Raw genomic sequence first — 18,225 nt, 5'->3', positions numbered from 1 at the left:
ACATGGGACCTAAGTCTAAGTGGGTGGATAATTATTTTATCTATACCTTATAGGCATTAATGTGGTCCACTATCAGTGGTTTCTAAATAAGGCGAATGAAAGTCGACTTTATCTAGCCAGTGCATATTTGTTCTGCTAAAATTGGAATAATAATTTTTTTTAATAGTAAATTACTCCAAATAGCTTGCTCTGGACTTTAATTTATTTATTTTTTATCTAAGGTATGGAGCTTCCACGGGTATGCGTACATCCGGGGCCAGAAGTGTATGATGTGTTAACACTCCAGGAGAAGCATCGATCACAGGCTGTGTGGGATGGTGCCTTGACAGGAACGCGAGGATGCCTATTTCCACGCCGCGCGGATACCGAATTTTGGAAGCACGTGAAGCGTCATCCTTTGCATCCTCGCATCCTTGACTACTTTGGCCTGTGTGGATTTAGGGGAGTAGTAGAGGTAGGATGTGTATCATATGATTGGGCAGTCATCATTGCACTTATAGAGAGATGGCGTCCGAGAGACGCACACATTTCCGTACGGGTGAGGCGACCATCACATTACAAGATATTGAGATCATGTTTGGCATGGTTGTTGATGGTAATCCCTTGAATAATGTTAATGCTAGATTTATAGATATTGTTGGGTAAGCAACAATTAATCCATGAGCTTATTGGTTGGGCACCGTGGATTGTTTTAATGGTGTTAGTAGGTTAGAACTAAATAAATTAATTGAATATGTTAGAGGCTTAGATGACATTACAAATTTGTTGTGCAACGTGTTGGGTTAGGTTGTACTTGCTATGGCTTTGTGGCGGCACGATATTTCCGGATAAGTCCGGTGACTTACTTAATTTAGACTATTTGCTTGACATGCGTGACCTTGGAGCAATGAGTACACAAGCTTGGGGAGCGTCTGCATTGTCATATTTGTATATTTGTTTATTTGAGGGAAAGCCAAGGATGTGTGTGGATTCATTTCCTTATTGCGGTACGTGACCTTTAAAATTATATAATTTTATTTGGTTGTCCTATTTGGTAGTTATAAGGTTTTTATGTATTTATTTTAAATTTTTAATATAGGTTTGGGCTTGGGAGCGAATTATACGATGCGGCCACCACCCAGGCCCTTCGACCACACACGGCTCTTGCACGAAAGTGGACTCATCGTAAAGCTCGCGAAAATGAGGCACGTGTTGTGCTACCCATATGTAGGGATGTATTGGACAACCTAACGGATGGTCGGTATTTTATCATAATTATGGTTGTTAATGGCGTTTTGATATAATTGTTACGCTTATATGTGTAATTTATTTATTTTATTATCATGTAATTTTATGTTCTTTCTATCGTAGTTTGTGTGGCAGCCTTATTCAGAGGCCATCATTAATGGACTCCCTGAGTGCTGTCGGCGTGGCCAAGATATTTGGATGGCGAAGGTTCCCCTTATTTGTGGGATCTATCGAGAGTGGCACAGGATCGCGTTCTCGAACGATTCGGTAAAACATATTGCGGACCATGTCTTGAGATTGATCCTTCTCATTATAAACGTGACAAACGGTATGCTATAACAGTGGAGGTTCAACAAAATTTTGCACAGACGGAGCTTTTGTGGGAAAATCGTCGAGAAAGGGTAATTCTGGCCCAGTATGCTTGATAATGTTTTACAAGAAAAACAATTGCATTCTTGATGTTACGATAACATGGCATTTAACTGCGCATAAACGTTTACGTGCATATAACAATTTTCATGCATCAGTTAATGCTAAACTGCCAACGTTTTGCAACAAAACGAATTGCTGCATCAAAACATTTTGTTGTAAAACGTTGGCCAGCCAACGTTTTGCAACAATTCATTTTGTTGCAAAAACGTTGGCAATTCATTTTGTTTCAGCAATTCGTTTTGTTGCAAAAACGTTGGCAATTCATTTTGTTTCAATTCGTTTTGTTGCAAAAAACGTTTTGTAACAATTCATTTTATTGAACTTGGCCTTGATAACGCAAAAGAATAATTGATTCTTGAAAATTTTTTTACGCTAGAGAATCCTTGCAGTCGTCAAATCACGCAAAGCTGTAAAAGCAAAATAGTATTGGCACAACAAAACGAATTGCTGCAGCAAAACATTTTGTTGTAAAACATTGGCAAGCCAACGTTTTTGCAACAAAATGAATTGCCGCAAAACGTTGGCAATTCATTTTGTTTCGAAGAATAGTTTTGTTGCAAAACGTTGGCACCGCCTACGTTTTGTAACAATTCATTTTATTGAACTTGGCGGCCAACAGCAATAATTGATTCTTGAATTTTTTTTTTTTAAATCAAAAAAAAGCAAAATAGTATTGGCAATTTGTAAAATTTTTGTTGATTGCGGATAAAAAGTTTTGGCCGTGCTATTTGTTGAAAAGAAGTTTGATGAATGCGGGAGAGGTCCCTAAAGCATCTTGACATGCGGAATACAATGCAAATGAAGGGGTCTTTGAGATTTTGACATTTGCACACGACGGTAAGGGCGGAAATATCCATAAAATTAGAAAGGGAAAAAGTGTTCGTGTGGGAAATGGAGAAACTACCATATGCCATGTTCACACGCAATTAAATTTTGTGATATTCGCGGAATTCAACCAAAGGACTATGTTAGCAAGTACTACAGTTGCAGGTTTTACAAGCAAACGTACAGTGGAAATTTTTCACCGTTGGGTGATGAGGCATAAGAGTTTAATTGCAAACGAATACGAGCGAACTTGGACTACAACTAGAAGGAGGAATGAAATGGATATAGCTCCTACTCGTATGGCTAGAAAGTGTAGTACGTGCAAGCAAACAGCTAAGCCATAACAAGAATAACGAAATCGGTAGTTATTGTTGCTTGTTGGTTTTTATGTTTTTTCTTAACTTGTACGATTGTTGTTTCCTTATGTAATCGTCCAAGAATATATAACATGTCTTGTGCCGTTTAATAGTTATCATGTAATTTAACATTTATTACTTAGTTAATGTGTGACGTTTATTTAATTTATATTTTATTTTTTAGTTTATATATATAACACATATTTAATTATTATATGTGTTAAAATATTTATTGGAGTTATTCACTAAAATTAACTATATGCTTTAAAAATTAAAAAAATCAATAATTTTTTTTTATTAAAAACATAGCCGAATATGATTTAAATAGAGGTAACGTCAAACAAAACCCTAAACCGTGCGTGAAAAAATTAATGAAACGTAAAACGTGGAGGGATCCACGTTTTACAAATTTTTTTTTTTTTCGGTTCAACATTCGACAATTGAAAAAAAATGTTGGGGTATAACGTGGATCGTCCCACGTTATACCCCTTTGGTATGTAAATTTTTGGCCGCCTTTTAGTTTATACCGTGTATTTTTATACCCTTTTGATCAGGGACCCCAATGATACACCTCCTATATTTCATAGCTAGTATGACCAGTCAAATTCATTGTTCACACCACCATGATGATAAAAGGATTCCACAAATTAAAGTGACCGTTTAGTTCATATTTCATAATATATTGAATGACCAATGTAGGGCTAGAAATTAAATCACATTGATTCCCCCCATTTTTTTTTTAAATTAAGAGGATGGATCAAAGCAATTATAATGAAAAATTAATTTAAAACGAAGCACTCGTCAATAAATATGGTAGCATATCATAATATGAGCCCAATATTCTTTTGGCAATGCTTTTTTTGGGGTCCAATTCTTGAAATGCCGAATAAAAGGAGTAAGTCGTAAAAAATTGCAACACGATAAAAGAGTTCTTGAATTAGTCAAAATGTGCCTAATTTTTTATTTTTCGTGGAAGATTAGATCCTGTAACTGAAGTTTGTGGCTGGTTGATATTGCTCATCACCATTTAGCTATAACATTTATTGTTCTCATTACTGATCAGACGTATAGAACTAATTTCAGATTTGGACACAGTATAAAAGATCTTTAAAATCCTTGATAGTTTTCGTTCGTCCATGTTTTATTCTTCTTTTATATCAACAAAAAAAAAAAGGTGGTTCATTTATTCAGTTCTACGAATTTTTTAAAAAATATAAATAAAATAAAAAGAACAATTTGATTCGTATTAAAGAAGGACCCAAACTAGTAGTGCTAGGATTTTCACAAATTTGGCCTTTTCCTTTAGTAAAAAGTAGAACACGTCATGTACGCGTCTAAGTAACGCGTGGAATCATATAAATATCTTGTTTACAAATAGCCATCAAATACTCACTCGGTCAATTGTCCATATCCTATCTTCGAAAAACTATTCATTGCATAAACTTTGCTTAACGTTCGCTCAGCTTCTCAACAAGAAAAAATATTGTAAGAAACCTTCCCTTTTTACCCCTCTTCATTGATGAATATTCTGTGTGTTTTTTTTTTTTCTTTCTTTGGTTTAATTCTTTGTTAAGCCATGCATGAATTATCTAAATTACCTAGCTGATCAAGAATCTAAAAATTCAAGATCTATTTTTTTTTTCCCTTTTGTTTAGTGTTTTGTTCTTATCATGCATTAATGACCTAAATTACCTAGCTGATCACGAGTCTGAAATTTCAAGATCTGTTTTTTTTTGTTTTTTTTTTCTAATTACAAGTTTGATTTTTTTTTTTTATTCTTTTTGCTGTCTTATTTTTCTTGTAAGCCTGCATTGACTATGTTTTTTTTTGAGCTGAACAGCCTCTCTACCTTCGTGGTAGAGGTAAGGTTTGCGTACATCCTACGTGGGTATGTTGTTGTTGTTACAAGTTTGATTTTTTTGTGGATTTAGGTTTTAGTCAAAATGGAAAATCAGAGATTTGGGTCACCGTTTTGATTTCTTGAGCTTTTATTTGTTGTATGATCACCAACTAAAGATTAGATCAGCTTTTTCTCAACTGATTTTGAACATTAAAAGTTGTTTGTTTTCAAGATTGATTATTCTTCCCTTGTGATGTTTGAAATTTTCTTGGATTTGGGTTTTGATCAAATGGAAAAATAGACGGTTGGTGTTCACCATTTTAATTTCTGAAGCGTTTATGTGTTGTATGAATTTTTTTTTTTTTTTTTGCTGATTTGGGGTTGAGATTTGTCCTGTCCTGAAACTGAATTTGGATGCTTTAGCAAATGATAGTTGTCCTCTTGCATGATTTTGTAAAAGGGAACAGAGACAACATTTAAAGAATTTTGTCTTTTTTCAGGTGTACAAGAAACGTGTGTAAACAAATTAGTCATGTACTATAACTTGGTTATAATAAGCAAATCATAAAGAAAAGAATGAATCTTTGGCTGTTGCTCCTTTTGCTTCCTTACATTTAGCCACTAATCCTTCTTTGTTATCAAACCCCCACCCCAAAAAAGCCCTCTCCTTTTCCTCAAAATACAAACTGAATTGCTCTAACCTTTTCTGTTTCTAATTTATCTGAAAAACATATGTTGCTCGGACTCTCCAAAATTGCTGTTGCACCCGTGTCTGATTCTTCTTTTGGAGGATCCGACACACACCCGGCGGCATTGTTGAAGAGTCCGAGCAATATAGGCAAGGACAAAAACCTTTGATGTTTCTAATCTTGAAGAGGTGAAGGCTTGTTTTTTCTTAAGGTGATCTGAAAACTTAGTCAGGGATGGATCTGAGTTTTGAATTTGATGGAGAGAATGGTACTGTTGTATAGAAATCCACAAAAATGTTAATGTTTACCCTCCTCCTGTTTCTTGTATTTCACTTCCTCAGAACATATTAGCTGGCTTCCTGCAATTTTGGTTGTAACTTCTTGTGTTAAATTTAACATTTCTTCTACTTTCTTAGCTATCAGTTTTATGCTTTTTGTAATAGTAGCTCTGATTTTTTATGTTCCACCTTTTCTTGTTTCTTGGTGTACTAGTTTTTCATGAATTTGTATTTGACTTATTGATGTTTCAGAAAGCATTATAGGTTTTAAAGTTGAAAGAGTATTACTAATTGATATCCTGTGGCTCATAATCTCTATCATCTGCAATCTCATTTTATTTGTAGTTCATCATTTGTTTTAATATGTTTGACAAGTATTTATCTTTTGAAGGTACTCGTGAAATATGGGAGGCGGTAAAGATGATTCTGATAAGGGAATCTTTAGCCATCTTGCGGGTATGGCTGGGGGTATGGCTGGTCATTCCGGTGGTCATCACGGATATCCACAGCAAGGGTATCCTCCGCAGCAAGGGTACCCTCCGCAGCAAGGGTATCCTCCTCAAGGATACCCTCCACAGGGTTATCCTCCCCAAGGAGGATATCCACAAGGTGGGTACCCACCACAAGGTTATCCTCCACAAGGATATCCTCCACAACAAGGTCACCATGGTGCTCCACACCAGTCAGGTATTATTTTTCCCCAAGTTTCTTGGAAGTGACTTGTTGAAGGGGCCTCATTGAGTGATTTGCATGTTGTCGACACCCCCACCCCTCCCTTCTCCCCAGTTCCCCCTTGACGAAACCAGAAATCTCGCTAAGGGTGTTCAAGATTATATATATATAAAAAATATTTTGACTTATTTAGTATTATTTTCTATTTGCATAGTATAATTTTTTGACTAAAAGTGTTCAACTGACCACCCTTCGGTTTATGTAGCTACGCCGCTGCCCATCAGCACACCTGAAAAAACTATTGTCTAATTGGTAGCACCTGTTGGATTTGTCTAGTTAAATTTATTTGATAGCAATAGTATCACTTTTACATCTAGATGCAGGAAACAATGAACAGTTAATATGTTGTTAGCACTGAAACAGAGAACCTTCGATTATAGCACTGCTTCATAATAGCTAATAGTAGACTTTTGTGACCAAATACTTCTTGACAATTTCTTCATTATTAAATTTTCACCATTTTTCGCTTTGTTACTTTCAGGGCATGGTGGCATGGGCATGGGGGGCATGTTAGCCGGAGGTGCTGCAGCTGCAGCTGCTGCCTATGGTGCTCATAAGCTGTCACACGGATCTCATGGGCATGGTGCTGCCCACTATGGTGGACATGGAATCGGTCCTTTTGGAGGCGGTCATTATGGAGGCAAGTTTAAGGGAGGCAAGCATGGGAAATTCAAACATGGAAAGCACGGCAAGCACAAGGGCGGGATGTTCGGAGGAGGGAAATTCAAGAAATGGAAGTAAACTAGTTATAGTATCAAAAACTTCACCTGGCTTTACAGTGTGCTAATACTCGTCTCTTTAAATAAGACTTACTACATGTTATTATGGCCTATAGGCCTGTGAGATGTTGTCTTGTTATGTTGCATCTTCAGTACTAAATTGTGTGAGATTCTGCAATTGGATTGCCCCAGAGGGCCTAAACTTTTGTTATTTCGTATCTTCTGTATATGCTCAATCAGTCACTGCATTTTTTCTTCGAAAATAGACTGGGAAGTCTGGGATAGTTGTAGAATGAGGAAGTCAAATCTAGGAGCATAACTTGTTGTACAGTATCGCATTACTAACTCCCATGGTTGCAAAAGTTCACAACTTTTCTTTCTTAAGTCTTGTTTTCAATTGTTTGTTTCTGTACGAAGTTATGAATTAAATTAGCAATTCTAGTGGCAAAATTTCCAACTTTTTCTTTTGAGGCTTTTTTTCAATTGTAAGAGAAGTGTGTGGAGTCTAATGGGAAAACTTTTTGAGAGGAATAATTCCTTTTGGTCTCATTCGGAAAACTCGATATTTTGATGAAAATGAGTATTGCTGAATAATATACTGAAGAGAAAATACAGATATCACTGGACATTCTATCTTGAAGTTGCGAGGACTCTTTACTTTCGATGGCACACCTGTATCGAATTCTTTAACAATACACTATTTTTGAAAAATGCGACGCACACCTGTTGGCATTTTTGAAGAGTCTGAGCAACATATGTGTATATACAGATTTTCTCCAAAAGTACACTATTTTTGAAAAATTCGACACGCACCTGTTGGCATTTTTGAAGAGTCCGAGCAACATATGTGTGTATACAACCTCATGCCTCTATATCGGTCGTAGAAGTTAAAAGCCACCAAGAAACAAGTTAGTCTCCAACACAAGTAGTTGCAGTACATTGAAAATAAGAATGTTCATCATCATAAATAAATACAAATAGGAAAGTCCTGGTTGGTCAAGAAATATCATAAATAAATACAAATAGCAAAGTCCTGTTGGTCAAGAAATACTCAAAGGTGGACTACCTTATATGTTATTTCTTCATCTTGTTCCATATCTCAAGTGCCGCTAATACCCGTACAGAAAAGCAGTGAGCAAAGTGTAATACCTCATGAGGATTTTTTTTTTTTTTTGCATCTAACAAGTTCCATAGAAATGTGCATAGTCATTTCGCAGCCCTTATGCGAACCACTTTTGTCGGTTTTCTCTGGGTATTAACATGTTTCAGTTTGCCAGAATATCTCAAGATATAGTAACAGTTTAAAAGGTTTCATCGAATGTTCAATTCTTCTAGGTAAAATAATGTATTCATGAATCAGAGTAAAAACATATTAGATTTAACACTCATGTTGAATTTCAATTTCAAATGGGGCTTCGAGTTTAATTGGCACGACAATATTCCTTCTCTAACAATTTAAGAGAGAAAATAATTAAATTAAGATGTCACAGTAACAATCAGGATTATCACTCGTGTAGTTGAATTTTAATTTTAAATGGGACTTCGAGTTCAATATGCACAACTATATCCCTTCTCCAACAATCTAAAAGAGTAAATAATTAAATTGGGTATGTCACCGTAATAGTCGTTAATCCAGTTCATAACCTCAATTAATTCGAATCTTAGCTGTTTAACACTGCTTTTTCCTTTAACTTTTGGTGGAAGTAACGATTCCAACTAAATTTCATTCCAATTTAATAGTAAGATTGAAATTTCAGATTTTTTTTAGAAATTATGTTTTGCAATATATTTTAAAAGGGAAGTTAAATTATATAGAAAACATTTTTAGGCTTATCACCATTTTTCATATTATTCTTTTCAAATTCATTTTTTTACATAAAAATGTTGAATTTGCTTGTTAAAATGGACTAATAGATCAAATAGCTTTCTTCTTATTTAAGAGGAATAGTTCAAACAATGTAGCCTATGACGAACGTCTCTAATGCTTTGGCCCCTAGAATTTTTGCAATTCGTCAATAATGGCATTTTGCTTGGCAACCAAGTAGTTCATTTAAAATTTTGTAAAATAAGTAAGTTATTTTCAAATTTTGTTCGGAAAAGTAAGGTTAGGTCGACATCTCAATCTTTCTATTTTTGTTTGAAGTGGAACTAATATTTCTTTTTCAAGTGTCTGACACGTGTATAACATCACATGTATTTTTTTCTACTTTTGTTTTTTACCTTTAATTTTTTTTTTTTTGGTCTTTTCTCCCTTACACATCCAACCTTTGGCTGAAAAGTATCAAATCCGAATTTCCTTCACTTTAGACATAAAACTCAACATATATAAAACTGATAAAATGTTATGTTTTATTCACTTTTAAGAATTACTGTGTTTCATTCGCTTTTAAGAATTACTGGTACAAATATAATTTTTTTTAAGTGATCTATAAAATAAATATATTTATGTTGATTTAATTCTCTTCAATATCAAAGTAGAGCCAAATAAAAAATATGTCGGTTCATTAACTCGGGTTGATTCAAATATAAAGTAATGTTTGGATTTCAGTCTTCCTTAAACTCAATGATTAATTATTTGGAAAAATTAAAAAACAAAGAAATTAAAGTATTTAAACAACAATTGCTACAAAGGTGGTCATACATATTAAACTCAAGGATTTAATAAACAAAAATAAGTTCTCTATAATAAGCTAATAATCCTATTAAACATTATGTTCCAAGTAAATATTCTATAATATATATCAAGATTAATTTTAAACTCAATAAATAATTATTTGGGACAATAAAAAAAAACAAAGAAATTAAAGTATTTAAAAAACACTTGCTACAAAAGTGGTCATACACATTAAACTTAAGGATTCAATAAACAAAAATAAGTTGTCTATAATAAACTAATAATCCGCTAAATATTACGTTCCAAGTAAATATTATATATAATATATATCAAGACTAATTGTTAAAAAATATATAAAATATTAAATATTATAAAAATAAAATATTTAATATGTTGATTTAATAAACCCAAATCACATACAAGTCGGTTTGTCAAGTCGGGTTGATTCTATTTAAGTAATATATGTATTTCCCCCTTTTAAACAACCCTTATAAACCAAAATAATTAGTGAAACTTGGAAATTGTTAATATTGTGTCTGTTTACTAGGGCTGAAGTGTCAAAAATAACATTGTTTCTCTACAGCGCTGAGCCGTGCCACCCACACTCTCTCTCTCTCTCTTAGGGTATTCCTTTCTCTCTCTAACAAATCTGCAATTTCTTCGTTCAATTTCTTTTTTTTTTCCTGGAATTAAATATTTTGTTTGTTTGTTTTTGGATTGAAATTAGGGCTTGGATCGGTGAAGAGGGACAACCATGTCGGATCGATTGACCCGTATAGCTATTGTTAGCGCCGATAAGTGTAAGCCCAAAAAGTGCCGCCAAGAATGCAAGAAGAGCTGTCCTGTTGTTAAAACTGGTAAATTCTTCATTTTTATTGCTATGGTTGTCTATTTAATTACTTAGTGCAACTTTTTTAATTTTGATTTGGTTGTTTTTCTGGCAAAGTTAGTGTATTTTGGGGTATGGATAACATGGTTTTGTTTTGTTATCAATTTATAGGTTAATGTTGTATCATCTATGTTAAAACTGGTAATATACCATTGGGTTTCTTATGCCAATGGTTGGATTTTATTGCTTGGATTGTGTAATTGCTTTGTTGTTAAGCTAAGATTTGTTGTGAGGCGTTTCAATTTTGATTGGTTATTTTTTTGTTGCTAAAAGTTGTGTGCTTTTTTGTGTATTTTGGGCTGTGTATATCAAGACTTTGTTTTGTTTTGAATTTATAGGTTAAAGTTGTATCACGTCTGTTAAAATTGGTAATATACCATTGGATTTCTTATGCCAGTTGTTAGTGTTTATTGCTTCAATTGTGTAATTGATTTATTGTTAAGCTAAGATTTGTCGTGAGGCGTTTCAATTTTGATTGGCTGTTTTTGTGCAAAAAATTGTGTTCTTTTTGTGTATTTCGGGCTATGTATAGTGTATACTATTCAATATCTTATACTAATTTTTTTGTTTTTGATTGCTATGATTGTGTAATTACTTAATTGTTAGGCTAGGATTTGTTGTGAAACTTTTCAATTTTGATTGTTTATTTTTGTGCTAAAAGTTGTGTGCTTTTTTGTGTGTTTTGGGTTATGGATAACAGGACTTTGTTTTGTTATGAATTTATAGGTTAAAGTAGAATCATGTATGTCTATTGGGATTTTTACTTGTAGTTCTGATTTGTTAAGTCTTATAATGTCGTCTGGATTACAGATTTTAGCTTTATGTTTTATAATGGAATCAGACTAGTGGTGCGGACCGTTCTTTAAATACACTTAGTGAAGTTCTGAGGGCTTGGGATTATATTTGACATTTACTCTTGAAATTTGTCTAAAGCTATTATATTTGTAAATGAATAGAAAGTAGATGTCCTGTCATTTAGTTTTCTGTGGATAAGCATGGATTACAATTGTCCCTGAATACCAATACACCATTTATTAAAAAAAAAAAAAAAAAAACAAGGGCGCTGAAAAGCTTCCTCTGTCACTTTGAGGTTACGTTGGAGTCGTTACTGGGGAAAGTAGAACACGGCTGCAAAGACTTGGTGGAATGGATATTCTTCTCTCATTGGGAACGGATATTCGAGAAGTATAAATGGGGTGTCTGTTTTGGCAAGGCAAGCTATGGACGGAGTCTCCTTGTTGATTGCCAGGAAGAGGATAAAAGGGGGTTTTAACCAAGGGTTGTATCCTCTGATGTGCAGTAACATAACTATTAGATCTCAGGAAAAAAACAGAAGTAAGAGTTTTGGCATATGAGGTCTATATAGGTCTGGGTGCAGATCAACCATGGGACATGGGCAAATTCAAAAGGAATCTACTCTTGACCATCTATTCTTTATACTGAAACACAGAGAAAAATTAGACTACTAGGTTTCTTCATTTCTTCCTTTAATTCATTCTTTCTTTCTTTCATCTTTTTTTTTTTTGGGTGGTGGGGGAATGGGGTACGAGGTTTTGTAATAAATGAGATTGTAATCATTCAACGTAATCCCTTGTGGCATAGTATGATTGTGGGACAGCCTTGGGGCAGCAGCTTTTTTATACCGTTGTTAGGATGTTGTATTCTTGGCTGCACATCTACCAAAGTACCTGGTGAAATGTCCGCTTTTACATTTCCAGACTTACGTTTCTAGAGTTGTCTCTTAGGTAAACGGTCCTCTAGTAGCACTACTTTTATCAAGTTATAAGGGTCTGTCTAGTGTTTGAAAATCATGTTAGATTCCTAGAGTAACCGGGAAGTCCATTCTGTTAAATTTAGAACAAATGTAACAAAACTTGATTGATTAAAAGAATTATAGCTCTTTCTTTACCAAAAAAAGAAGAATTACAGCTTTTTGTCGAGTTGGACAAATGTATGATAATTTAAGTATTAAAAGGGGGCGAGGCGCTCTGAATCAATGTGGACTGTCTAAGAATAGAACAGAAGAAGCATTGATCCTTTTAGATTATACCACCTTATTAGGATCAAGGTTTAGTTGTTCTTGCATGTATATTTACATGAGGGTTCTTTTCAGTTGGGTTTCGATACTTGTAGGTCAGTTTAGGGTTAAGTCTTGAGATTGAGAAAACTTCTGGTTTAGAGAGGCCATAATGTGCCGTAATAGGAAAATTATCTAGAATTTGAATGAAATGGGTCCAAATGGAGCGGAATGGTTCTGGAGGACTCATATAGCCGACCCCTATTTGGGCCCGAGGTGTAGTTGTTTTTTTAATCGTTGGGAACAAGGTGTAGTTATTTTTTTAATCGTTGGGATCGAGGTGTAGTTGGTTGACTGTCAAATCAAATCATCAATGTATGGAATATGTATAATTGAGTGTAGTATTCATTTTGTATAGCGGGTAAATATGCTTGTTCATTTTTATTATATGGCAGCATTTAGATTGTCTTCTTCAATCAATTAATTAAGCTTTGTTTTTGCAGGTAAGTTATGTATTGAGGTCACTTCAGCCTCGAAGATTGCTTTCATCTCAGAGGAGCTGTGTATTGGATGTGGTATTTGTGTAAAGGTTTGTATATATTACAACTGTGGGGAAATTTTTTGCTTCAGATCGGTCATTGTGCCTGCTGACTGATACTTTATTCGTTAATACAGAAATGCCCATTTGAAGCAATTCAGATCATCAATCTGCCAAAAGATTTAGACAAGGATACAACCCATCGTTATGGTCCCAACACTTTCAAATTGCACAGGTCTGTTTAAGTTTCTGCTCTCCTGAGAAGTCTTTTGCTGATCAAATGCTGCTGTTATAACGTTCATTCTTGAAAAAATTCTTGCAGGTTACCTGTCCCTAGGCCAGGACAGGTTCTTGGTCTGGTTGGGACAAATGGTATTGGAAAGTCAACTGCCCTTAAAGTTTTGGCTGGAAAATTGAAGCCAAACTTGGGACGCTTCACTGTAATACTCTTTTGCATCTTCATCACTAGTCAATTCATGGCCATACAGCTTGCTTATGCTTTCTTTAATCTTTCTGTGCAGAACCCTCCTGATTGGCAAGAGATCTTGACTCACTTTCGAGGATCCGAATTGCAGAACTACTTCACTCGCATTCTGGAAGATAACTTAAAGGTGACTTCTGATTCAGTGTTTCAGCTATCCTAATTGCCCCTAGCTCTTTTTAGTTGGTGTTTTTGGTGAGTATCACTCATCTTTGGATATGCATAATGCCTCTTGCTCCTTTCTATTGAGGGTACTGCTGATATTAGACTAAACAAAAACATCACAGCACAATGGATTTAGTTGTCTGACCAGGAGGCATTGTAGCTCTCCGAATAGGTGTTCTTCCTCTGTACCATTGTGATTGGTCAAATCATTACTAATTATCCACCTAACTTCAGGTCCTTACTCATCTGTTATGATTTTCCTTTGTTTCAATGGTAGTGCGGTGTTGTCCGTAACTTGTGTAGAAATCTGGCATATCCTTTTTTCTACTAGGGAGCAGCAAGCCCACCTGCTGCATCTGAATAGATTACTCCTAGGCCATTGCCATTTTGAGTATTAAAGAATGCTCGACCTCTCTAAGATGATGATGGAATGCATCATTCAAAGAATTGTTGAACAACCTTTTAAGAACCATCACACCATTCTATATCAAGATGTCTTTTTTCTTTAGCTTTTTAATTGTTGAGTCCAAGCACCTTTACTCTTGACCATATAATATCTTATTCACTTGTAATTGAACTTTTTTCAAACAGGCAATTATCAAGCCTCAGTATGTCGACCATATTCCAAAGGCAGTTCAAGGAAATGTGGGACAAGTGCTTGACCAAAAAGATGAGAGAGACGTGAAGGAAAAACTCTGTGTTGATCTAGAGTTGAATCAGGTTTTGGATCGTAATGTAGGTGATCTATCTGGTGGAGAGCTTCAGAGGTTTGCTATTGCTGTTGTTGCAATACAAAATGCAGAGATATACATGTTTGATGAGCCTTCGAGTTACCTTGATGTGAAGCAGAGGCTTAAAGCTGCCCAAGTTGTCAGATCCTTGCTTCGACCAAATAGGTTCTAATTCATTCTATTCTGACTTTTCAACAATCAGGGATTCAATTTATTGGTCCACATACTGAATTATTCTTCTATGTTTCAGCTATGTCATCGTTGTGGAGCATGATCTTAGTGTGCTTGATTATTTGTCGGATTTCATTTGCTGCTTATATGGGAAGCCTGGTGCATATGGTGTTGTGACCCTACCCTTCTCAGTCAGGGAAGGAATTAATATATTTTTGGCTGGATTTGTGCCTACAGAAAATCTACGTTTTCGTGATGAGTCCCTTACTTTTAAGGTAAAATTCAGATTCTTGTGTCACCGACATGTCATGGAAATTTTTTCTGAACGTTAGCATTTTTCTGTAGGTTGCTGAGACCCCACAAGAGGCTGCTGAGGAAATTGAATCATATGCACGTTACAGATATCCAACCATGACCAAGACTCAGGGTAATTTCAAGCTTAAGGTTGCTGAGGGTGAATTTACTGATTCACAGATTGTTGTGATGCTTGGTGAGAATGGAACTGGGAAGACGACCTTCATTCGCATGCTGGTACGCTTTGCTTTACAAACATATCATGTCTGAAATGGCTTCTGTTTCCAGTCTTCTGCGTTATAAAGACTTCCACTTGTGGTTCTGAATACTGCAGGCTGGTCTATTAAAGCCTGATGAAGTGGAAGGAGGATCTGGTGTCGAGATACCAGAGTTCAATGTTTCATACAAGCCCCAGAAAATTAGTCCAAAATTTCAATCCACCGTGAGGCATTTGCTACATCAAAAAATACGTGATTCTTATCAACACCCCCAGTTTTGTTCAGATGTGATGAAGCCTCTCCAAATTGAGCAATTGATGGACCAAGAAGTTGTTAATCTTTCTGGTGGAGAGTTGCAAAGAGTTGCCTTAGCCCTGTGCCTTGGAAAGGTAATTTTTCTCCTACTCTGTAGAACTGCTGATTTGGTTGTTTTGTACATTGATCCGGTAGATGTCAGATGTCTTGGTCCAATCAAACAGAGTCTGCCTTTCTTTTTTCATTTTTTGGCTCTCTATTGCAGATACTTGGTCTCTTTTTCTCATAGTGTTTCTTTCTTTCTTTCCTTCTCCTTATATTTTAGTTTATTGTGTCCTACTTTTCGGGAATGGACTTGCTGTTGGCCATCAGGCCTTAATTTGGAATTTTTGGACGTGTTAGAGATGAAACTGTAACAGCTTTGTTGATGTTTTTTGCTGTATTTTGCAGTACCTTCTTGATACTCTTTCCCTACCTTATAAAAGGTCTCTCCATGTGTTTATTTAATATCGTACAAATTTTCTAGGTTTTTTCTTCCCTGGTCTAGGGCGTCGGATTGACGGTTTTGCAAAGTTAGACAAAACCAGCAAGAATTTCTGTTTGCATGTTGCTGCTCCTCTGCCTCCGTTTTGTTTATTATAAGTCTAAACCATGTTTTTATTATTGAGAATCTTTGTTTCTTACTTCACACTTCAAAAACTGTTGCACAAGATGTGTTTTATCACGTAACTCTAAAGCTAAGCTTATTTATAGGGGGTACTATTGTTTCTTACTTCACACTTCAAAAAATGTTGAACAAGATGTGTTTTATCACGTAACTCTAAAGCTAAGCTTATTTATAGGGGGTACTATTAGCAGTGAAGTGTAGATGAATAGCAAAGTTTGTCTGCAAGAGCAGCATATGAAGACTATTGCCCTCATTTCTCCTACTCTGGTGATGTATTTAGAAATTGTAACCTAACTTGTTACGTAACTCCGTGCAGCCTGCTGATATATATCTGATCGATGAGCCAAGTGCCTATCTTGATTCTGAGCAACGTATTGTAGCTTCAAAAGTCATCAAGAGATTCATTCTTCACGCGAAGAAGACTGCATTTGTTGTAGAGCATGACTTTATAATGGCAACTTACCTGGCAGATAGAGTCATTGTATATGAGGGGATTCCTTCCATAGATTGTGTTGCAAATGCACCTCAATCATTGTTGACCGGAATGAACCTATTTTTATCAGTAAGCCTTCTCCCCTATATCTTGCATGTTATCTTTCGTAGCTTGTCCTGCTAACATTTTTATGCTCTTTGAAATTTGTCACAGCATGAAACTTATATTTCTTATAGCACATATTTTTCTCATGTAAAACAAATGCTGTTTAGACAGCTGCACTAGCTTTATATTCTGCTCTGATTGTTAATGGGATTAGTGTTCTTTTTCTTCTTATTGATGTGCTATCCAAATTGTGTGCAGCATCTGAACATTACATTTAGAAGGGACCCAACTAACTTCCGTCCAAGAATCAACAAACTGGAATCAACCAAGGATAGGGAGCAGAAATCAGCTGGATCCTATTATTATTTGGATGATTAAGCCTGAACAGGTTGCATCCATGATCCTTGCTTACATCTTTCTATTGGCACCTTGATGTTAACAGAAGCTCCACTCTTCCCGTAGGTGCTAATCGATGATCGCAGGCAGCCTCTGGTTATTTATCCTATAGCCACCTGACATGATTATTAGAGGTTGACCTCTCAGCAAACTGATGATTGGATATCAGCAGAATGCCTTTTGTTTCATCGTTGGTTTTTATATGATTTAGTAATTATTACTGGTATTATGTACTCATAATGTAGTTTTGTTCACCAATTTTGACTCAGAGTGAGGAGTTTCTCCTCGGATTTTTTTTTTTTTGTATGTTGATCCTTGGCATATGAATGAGGCATTTGATTGGGTTGATGAAAATTGAGCGACACTTGATGTATTTGAATATAATGCATTGACGAAGGGTATTCACAACTATCTCTACTCTTTATTTCGTGTCACTAAAAGTTACTAGTGGATATGACAGGCTTTTATTACGCAAAGCTTCATCAAAACATTATTCGATTGTTTAGAGTGACTATTAATTTTTATTAATATTTTCTAGATACTATTTATCACTCTCTTAATTGAATATTGAAAAATATATTTTTTGATAGTAAGTCTGCAGAACAGTGCTTGAAGAATGCACTCTTTGTTTTCTAGTGTAGGGAATTATTCAATGAGGAAGTATCGATCTTTGAAATTCTTTTCTCCATCTCTTTCAAAAAAAAAAAAAAAAAAAATACTAGTCTTTTTAATTTCCAATTCAAACATATTTGTCTCATTTTGGTTTAGGTGCAAAGTCAAAACTAACTTAATTATCTATGATACGACTAACTCGGAGTCGGAGGATGTTATTTATTATACGGCTAACTTCATGAATATAAATATTGATATTCAATTCACAATATCAATTATCCTTCATTCTGCACTTATGTACATTTTTCACAGATCCGTCAATTTTGATTTAAATTATCTTAATTAAATGATAAGAATATTTTTATAGCATCCGGAGTTTATTCTTACGAGTCTTCTTGTAATTTCCTATTTAAACGAGAAATAATTTAGAAATGAGTAGATGACCTCCTCATTATGAAGATGTTATTACATTTTTCCCTCTTCTCCTTTTCTCCAAAAAAAAAGTAGGACTGGTAAATCACTATTATTTTCCTCCGTGTTT

The 18,225-nt window shown here is 35.1% G+C and overlaps 2 protein-coding genes and 1 long non-coding RNA gene across 4 annotated transcripts; 2 read left to right on the top strand and 1 right to left on the bottom strand.

Moving 5' to 3' along the window:
- Positions 1–6,051: 6,051 nt before the first annotated feature.
- On the top strand, positions 6,052–7,309 carry LOC132030028 (glycine-rich protein A3). Its single transcript, XM_059419494.1, has 2 exons — positions 6,052–6,334; positions 6,861–7,309. Exons 1-2 carry the CDS (start codon positions 6,052–6,054, stop codon positions 7,118–7,120), a joined length of 543 nt encoding a protein of 180 aa, XP_059275477.1. The 3' UTR covers positions 7,121–7,309.
- A 169-nt stretch (positions 7,310–7,478) lies between these two features.
- LOC132030029 (uncharacterized) lies at positions 7,479–8,763 on the bottom strand. Its single transcript, XR_009407977.1, has 2 exons — positions 7,912–8,763; positions 7,479–7,821 (listed from the first exon to the last, which is right to left on the bottom strand). It is a non-coding gene; the product is annotated as an uncharacterized LOC132030029 (long non-coding RNA).
- Positions 8,764–10,211: 1,448 nt separating this feature from the next.
- Positions 10,212–17,483, top strand: LOC132030027 (ABC transporter E family member 2). Of its 2 annotated transcripts, none has more exons than XM_059419493.1 (12): positions 10,212–10,336; positions 10,440–10,569; positions 13,122–13,207; positions 13,294–13,391; positions 13,479–13,596; positions 13,678–13,767; positions 14,394–14,698; positions 14,784–14,979; positions 15,050–15,235; positions 15,333–15,605; positions 16,455–16,700; positions 16,935–17,483. In XM_059419493.1, the coding sequence occupies exons 2-12, from the start codon at positions 10,467–10,469 to the stop codon at positions 17,052–17,054; spliced, it is 1,821 nt and encodes a 606-aa protein (XP_059275476.1). In that variant the 5' UTR covers positions 10,212–10,336; positions 10,440–10,466; the 3' UTR covers positions 17,055–17,483. The 2 variants fall into 2 exon arrangements, with proteins under 2 accessions (XP_059275476.1, XP_059275475.1); XM_059419492.1 differs by lacking the exon at positions 10,212–10,336 and having other exon boundaries at positions 10,367–10,569; positions 16,935–17,064; positions 17,139–17,483.
- Positions 17,484–18,225: the final 742 nt, after the last annotated feature.

The sequence above is a fragment of the Lycium ferocissimum genome, chromosome 9 (genome assembly GCF_029784015.1).
Source record: "Lycium ferocissimum isolate CSIRO_LF1 chromosome 9, AGI_CSIRO_Lferr_CH_V1, whole genome shotgun sequence".
Lineage (NCBI taxonomy): Eukaryota > Viridiplantae > Streptophyta > Magnoliopsida > Solanales > Solanaceae > Lycium > Lycium ferocissimum.
This window is presented reverse-complemented; position numbering and strand designations above follow the sequence as displayed.

What these genes read in the sequence shown, in the direction of transcription:
- LOC132030028 (XM_059419494.1), top strand. Translation starts at nt 6,052, where the DNA reads ATGGGAGGCGGTAAAGATGATTCTGATAAGGGAATCTTTAGCCATCTT. An exon ending in TGGTGCTCCACACCAGTCAG is followed by an intron (nt 6,335 to 6,860) that starts GTATTATTTTTC and finishes TGTTACTTTCAG; the next exon opens with GGCATGGTGGCATGGGCATG.
- LOC132030027 (XM_059419493.1), top strand. Translation starts at nt 10,467, where the DNA reads ATGTCGGATCGATTGACCCGTATAGCTATTGTTAGCGCCGATAAGTGT. An exon ending in TCCTTGCTTCGACCAAATAG is followed by an intron (nt 14,699 to 14,783) that starts GTTCTAATTCAT and finishes TCTATGTTTCAG; the next exon opens with CTATGTCATCGTTGTGGAGC. An exon ending in ATGAGTCCCTTACTTTTAAG is followed by an intron (nt 14,980 to 15,049) that starts GTAAAATTCAGA and finishes ATTTTTCTGTAG; the next exon opens with GTTGCTGAGACCCCACAAGA.